This window comes from Anneissia japonica, unplaced genomic scaffold (genome assembly GCF_011630105.1).
Source record: "Anneissia japonica isolate Jap-2015-1 unplaced genomic scaffold, ASM1163010v1 scaffold23537_len7917_cov112, whole genome shotgun sequence".
Lineage (NCBI taxonomy): Eukaryota > Metazoa > Echinodermata > Crinoidea > Comatulida > Comatulidae > Anneissia > Anneissia japonica.
The window spans coordinates 328-7,754 of NW_022749998.1; the positions used below are offsets into that span (position 1 = coordinate 328).

The following is a 7,427-nucleotide window of genomic DNA, read 5'->3' on the forward strand; positions in this document are numbered from 1 at the left end:
CTGGCACGCACCCCCCACCACTGGAAATGTCTGGCATTGTCCATTCGTGATATCTTGAACTATGCCGAATATATTCTGATAGGTTTCATTGGGTTAATTCACAAGTTGATCTAGCTCAATTTTTGGGGCCATTTGTATGTCCCTCCTGACCACACCCACCACAATGGGACCGGCAGATGCCCATTCTCCTACATAGACAGGCACATAGAACATTACTATATACACAGAAATTGGTTAACTTTCCAGCTATGCTGACACCCCTGGGCTCCTGCTCTATAAAATCCCCATAAGAATTCTAAGGTTTAGAAACTTTCACAGTCAGGCCGCTGAAGATCATGTGGAAAAAGTATGTTCCTTGTCCAGATTTTTGCAACAATCTCACACAAAAAGAGAAATTTATATATCTGCAAGTGCCCCAACTGGGATTCGAACCAGAGACGACATAACCAATTGGACCATAGAGGCTTTTGTTGGAAGTTTGAATCCGATTGGAGATAATTCATCTCGCACTCAACTGTATCCAAATACAACATTATAATTTAAAGCACACACACATATATATATATAGGAGTTGCCGAAAATTTCGCTAATAAATATCTCTATGTCTCCTACAAGTCAAAGTATCGTAGCAGTCTATTTTGTCTGCGTCTACCTACTGATTTATTCCTACAATGAGACATACGTGGATCCGCATCAACAACACCAATTGAATATGAATTTATATATATATATATATATATATATATATATATATATATAATGTATATATGTATGAATGTAATAAACATTCTACTGCTGAAAGTTGCCATGCATTCACTGTTGTTAGGCAAAATTTAAAAAAAAAAAAAAATTACTAAGAAAATACATTGAACATATAGAATGTGACGATATACTGGCCAGTAATTTTTATGAAAACCCAAGCACTTCTGGAGTTGGATAAGAACCACATACAACATTAAACCAAGATGGTTGTATACAAACCCGATAACGAAGCTATAATTTTTAACAATACACCAGTCCTTTGTTCCAGCACTAAATTAATTCAACGGCATTCCAAATTTTATTTTAAAATAGTGCATATCTATTTAAATTTGAATTATAAATGATATTTGAACTACACAAAAGTCATTAATATTGGTGATTTTGTTTCTGTTTCTGCTGAAACACTAAATATAAATAATATTATGCAAAAACAATGACATGTTATAATGAGTTTATAGAATAAATTTATTTAATTAAATAATATGTTTATACCACAATTGTTATTAGAATATTACCGTATTCATACAGTCGACCCCAACCAGCACTCACACATTCAGTACCGACTGCAAAATCTTCACCAAAGCAAATAGGCTGTATAAATGCACTGTAATTGACTGGTCTTTCTAGTCTCAGAAGGGCAATGTCATTCGCTAACGTATAATCATCATAGTCTGGATGGGGAAGTGCCTCAGCTACGCCAACCTCCTCATAAAAGACTGAAGAATGAAACTCAAGATCTGTGGTGCCGAAACTGATGTAGTCTATTCTACCACTAAGAGAAAAACACATATTTTACAATAAAGTTAAGCATTAGTTCTCCGTCTCTGTTCACACAATTAGAAACAATGATACAATAAGAAATGCTTATATAGCCATGCGTAAGTTACGTAAAACAAATTGGTTAGAACTATCACACTACAAAAATGTGAATGAAAATATATCAATTGGTCTAGTCGACATCATAAGGATGTTTTCCAAACTGAACAATAAATTATATTAAGGTTTTATAGACGATTTAGTGAAAAACATATAAAGTACTTATCTAAACCCTTACAGACAATGAGCAGCTGTCAATGCCCATTCACGATCAATTAATGCAGCACCACAATAATGAGATCCATATACTGTGATTGAACCAATCCACGGCCATTTCCCTGGTGGTACATCTTCGCCTCCAACAATCCTATCTTCAGCAGGTAAGAAAGGTTGTGATCCACATTTTTCAGAAGTAACTGTTATAAAGAAATAGCTTTTATTTCATTTTCATTTATTTATTTTCCAAATTGTTACAAACATCACAAACCTAGCACTGTTCTGGTGGATTGTCACAAAGCAAACAAATTCACTGTGCAAAGACTCTCCAACTAGTACTAGAACAGAAACAAACAGGGTTTAATTAACATAAAAAGAAGACAAAGGAGAGAAAAAAGCGCAATCACCAAAAAGAAACAAATCGTTAATAGAAGAAGGGATCTCATCCAACATCCGTGGGAATGACATAAAAACGGAGTTAAAAAAAGCATTTGTACAGGCCTTAGCATGTCTAAAAACAATTTTCTCAGTTGTACGGGCAATGGGCTTACTCAAGTTAGAGTAAACATAGTGATCTTATGTAGGAGCGGTTGGCGCACCGGTTGTGGCTTGGACTCCCAACCTTGAGGTCGGGGGTTCGAAACTCTGGCTGTGCAAATCGCTTGTGTCCTTGGGCAAGGCACTTTATCTGCGGTTGCCTCTCTCCACCCAGGAGTACAAGTGGGTACCTGGTAGGTTCCAACACAAACTGCGCTGATTACTAGCTGCAATTTATGGAATGATAATATAATTTCATTTACTAATTTAATTTGGTGTTTCAATGTGTTCCATATGTGTTTGATCCAATGACCGGGGTAGTAATGTGAAGCGCTTAGAGGCCTTGTAAAGGCACGAAGCGCTATATAAGAACGACATATTATTATTTATTATTATCGACATTACAGGTTTTAGTCTGATAATGGATGGATTTATTCGGTGTAAACCAAGGATAACCCAAAAACGTCTAAATACGACTTATTTCCAGTACACCGGGACACAATCCAATACTATTTTCCACATTTTTCAGAAGTAACTGTTATAAAGAAATAACTTACTCAAGTTAGAGTAAAAATAGTGATCGACATTACAGGTTTTAGTCTGATAATGGATGAATTTATTCGGTGTAAACACCAAGGATAACCCACAAAAGTCTAAATAGGACTTATTTCCAGCGGGGTCCTTCTGGTGGTGATTGAGCAGTATCCGGGACACAAGCCGATACTATTTTCCAAATAGTGATACTGCATTCTTTAACATGCACATGGGCCACAATGCACAATAGACCAATGGCTTAAACGTATGCATTTTTTTTATAAAAGCTGATAGGCCTACAAGTGCCAGGTACCAAGGAGAAAGAAGCCTGTAAGAGGACCCCAGACCTAATCTTAAACTACAGTAAAGTCTACAGCTTATCTCACGCAAATTAAACACAAACAGATAATGAAAGATAAACAATAGAGTGTAAAAAAAATTAAATAATATTAATAATAATAAAAATAATAATAATAGTACAGTACAACGATATATATATAAATCTTCAAGGTATTTCAGTATTCCATAAATTTCACCTACAAACAAAGAAAAAGTGTGGTGTGTGAAACGTTGAGTGTACAATTGAGTAAATACCATCACTTAAAATTGTGAAAAAGTAAACAATTACATAGCTATATACATTACTATACTATAAAATAAAATACAGTTTGAAAAATTATTTTTTGACGTTTAAAAAAATCCGCTGGTGCTTAGTCACATTAAACACACCAATCCCTCTCTGCGAATTACTCTTACCATTCCAGCAGCCTTGTTCATCTGACCAATCGAGACAGTTATTTTCTCGGTCACATCGTTTTGCAGCGGCAATACAGACACCATTCGCACACTGAAATCTGTCGTCGCTACAAGCTGTAAACAAACAATCATTGTTTTATAATACAATTAAAGTATATTGATAATACAGTGTCATGTTTATATTTCATTTAGCGTTATGGTAGAATTGGTAGAACGCGTACAGATAGCATATAGAGATTAGATGAGGGTTATAACAGGGAGGCCTACCGGTAGGGTGAGCTCTTATTTAGTCAAATGAGTATTTTATATTTAAAAATAACAAATTGTTGTTTGGTATACAAATAAAGATTATACAGTAATTAAGATATTAAAGACAATTTTACACAATAAGTGAAATAATTCCTATATTAAAAAATACAAATTAATCAATGGCTCATTTGCTTTAGTTGTAAACTTATTGTGTTTGAAATATTTAACAATATAAAGATATGCAAACACTCTGATTTAGAAAGATTCTGCGCATTATACCCAAATACTACAAATTGGAGTTCCTGCATATTCTATGCAAAAACTCAAAATTTGTAGATTCCACCCCAGCTGTGTACAATGTTTATTTATTTCCATACTTACGGCAAGACTGTAGCTCGTCACTGAAGTCAGCACAATCGATGATTCCATCACACACTTGTTCCAATAGTATAAATTCAAAATCACCACATACAAAAATTTCTAAAAAAAAAACAAAAAAACGAAAAAAACAATATACTATTAGGATATGCTTAGAATTTATCACATATATCAAAAAAATATTCGGGCTGTGAATCGAAGATAATACAACCATTACAAACATCAGTAGTCATTTATTGTTTCATAATTGTTAAGAAGTTATAAAACATACATTTTTATGTGACAACATCCATCACAATAAAGAGATGATTGCCATCATTTTGAAATCACCTCCATCAAAGAGTTTACTGCCATTCATCTTAGGGAAGGTTTTGTAATTTTGTAATGGAAACACATAGCACTTTACACTGCCTTTGTATATTGCGTCTATTTAGTACATCATTGCATTTTACATTGTTATAAATACCATTGTTATTTTTTAGATTAAGATGTTGAAGTAAAGCATTGTTAAACAATCGATTGACAAAAAACAGCATAAATTGTAAATATAGGAATGGTATATTTATTAGTGGTGAGCAATTATGTAGGTGAATGAAAGTTGTTCTGATTAGAAATAGGTATAAGTATTGAGGTTGAGAATTGTAAAAAGTGGGAGTAGAAATTAGCAGTTCTTGAGTAGGTATTTGTAGCAATAACTACATGCAGAAATTAACTCGGATCGCTTGTTCAATATTTTTTTACGATCAGATGAGATGATGTATTATTTTCGCTCGTTGAATTATGTTTCACTTAATGGTGACGTGGGTGTTCCTGCTTTTCAGATTCATTTCCATTTCATTTATTTAATCGAAAATAATTTCAATATAAAAGAATAAAACGGTCAAAAAGAACAAAAAAGATACAATAAATGTTGGTCTCTGATTCCCCACAAGGGCCGGCGATTATTCAAAAAGTAAAATAAATTACTGTCAAAGTGGGTCTCCATCTGATGTGGGGAATCAGATAACAGCAAAACACACAGAGAATGTGTTCACATATATACTTGGACAGTGTTGTCCTGTTCTGATGTTTGCGGCGGTTAAAAAAGTGGTTGTATGTAGCGTATCCATGTATGTTTTAAACAAAAATGTTAAATCACTCACTGCCACTAAGTATATCATTTATCAGTTCGGTGTAGCTGGATACTCTTGTATAACCACCAACGTCAGAAGCACACGGGTTTTTAGTGAAACTAGTAACACCAGCAACAAACCATATACCATCACGTTTACACATCAGAGGCCCACCACTATCACCCTGAAAACACAATTTGAAGGACAGATGTACAAAATGGAATGTATGTTGACAAACTGAGCCACATGTATGTATACATACTATACAATGATTTCGAAAAAAACACAAAAATTCCAGTACGTAAGGCAAAGTTCAGTGGCACAATGACAATGGTTTAAATTTTTTAAATGTTGAATTTAATGTATGATTAAAGCATTGTTCCATGTTGTAAAATAATGGAAATCATTTATAGGAAAATAACAATAATTTTTTGTTGAATACCGGTATATAACCACTGAAGGCTGTTTTACATGTACAGGAAGTGGGTTCTATAGAATAGTAAATGCATGTGAAAGTAATTGTCTACTTTGTAGGCACCTATAAGAAATTTTTATTTATGCACATGAGAAGATTTAAAGATTACAAGAGGTTCATGAGGCCTGAGGTCATGTAGAACTTTACGGTCTCCACATCACTTCGGGTCAATAGATTTCACCTCATGAGCAGTCAACTATAATATAGTATAATATTACATCCACTGAACTATTTGTAAAGGCCCAAAACTAAGGACAGAGCATATTGATGGCCATGACTATACCATAAATTGTAACGCTTAAAGTAGCATAGTTTGCAATTCATTTTCGTTAATTTTATAAATAAAGTGTAAATACACATGATCAACTAATGGATTTATTTACATCATACAAATAATTCAATAACTAAATATACAATAGGCTTAAATTATAACTTCTAACAAATTTTATGGTTAAAGCTTATGTGATACTGGTCTATGACGTAAATACAAAAATACTTTAGTGTTTTTACTTTCTCTTGTGATATTAATTTTGTTTTGTAAATTAGGGAGTTTTTTCCCTTTTTTTGTAGTTTTTACTGTGTTTTTAGGTAATTTAACTAGTTTATAATATTAATTTTCATTTAATAATTGTTCTAAATCTACTCGCAATTCAATCATGTTTTAATTTTAATGCATTTGATAATAAAAGTAGAATGAATGAATGAAATTTTATGATAATTTTATTTTTTAGCTGAATGATTATATGTACACTTTTTTTTTTTGGAAATATTTATGAAAAATCCTACCCTGCATGCTCCTTTTTCATCCTCAAATCCTCCAGTGCAAATGGTAGAGTTTGTTATTATTTCTTCAAGTTGAGAGACATTTCTGCATTCTTCTTGGCTGATTATTGGGACTGTAATTTCTTGCATTGTATTTGGAATTGGCCCTATTGATATTATATATAACGATATTTTAATGTTTAACTTATTAACAAATTAAAAAAAGATAATATTCAAGGATTATACATAGATACATACATATCACAAGTGATACAACTTTCACACAATGTTCAGCTTATTTACATAACCCGGGTTATGCACAATCCGTGCAAGATCACAAATTGAGTTGTTCCAATTAACTGTCAGCTTTCCAACCAAGAAAGAAAACTTCTATCCTGAGGACTCAAATTCAGCCCTAAAGAGAGGAGTCTGACCTTTTGGATCAAGAAGATTTCTGCTGATCTTTACTGCTGTTGTATTATTTTTTGCCAATTCCAAAGGCAATACCACTGACTACATGGCCGGGCAATGTTGGCAAATTTAAACTAAACAATACCTAAAATCCCCATAAGAATTCTAAGGTTTAGAAATTTTCACTGTCAGGCCGCTGAAGATCATGTGGAAAAAGTATGTTCCTTGTCCAGATTTCTGTGACAATCTCACACAAAAAGAGAAATTTATATATCTGCAAGTGCCCCAACTGGGATTCGAACCAGAGACGACATAACCAACTGGAACATAGAGGTTTTTGTTGGAAGTTTGAATCCGATTGGAGATAATTCATCTCGCACTCAACTGTATGCAAATACAACATTATAGTTTAAAGCACA

The 7,427-nt window shown here is 33.3% G+C and overlaps 1 protein-coding gene across 1 annotated transcript; it reads right to left on the minus strand.

Annotated features, from left to right (window-relative positions):
* Window positions 1-1,277: 1,277 nt before the first annotated feature.
* LOC117121241 (suppressor of tumorigenicity 14 protein-like) lies at window positions 1,278-6,763 on the minus strand (the record flags this gene model as incomplete). Its single annotated transcript, XM_033266375.1, has 6 exons — window positions 6,622-6,763; window positions 5,391-5,544; window positions 4,252-4,350; window positions 3,622-3,735; window positions 1,817-1,994; window positions 1,278-1,534 (listed from the first exon to the last, which is right to left on the minus strand). Coding segments are annotated over exons 1-6 (928 nt in total), but the record flags the coding sequence as incomplete, so codon positions are not given.
* Window positions 6,764-7,427: the final 664 nt, after the last annotated feature.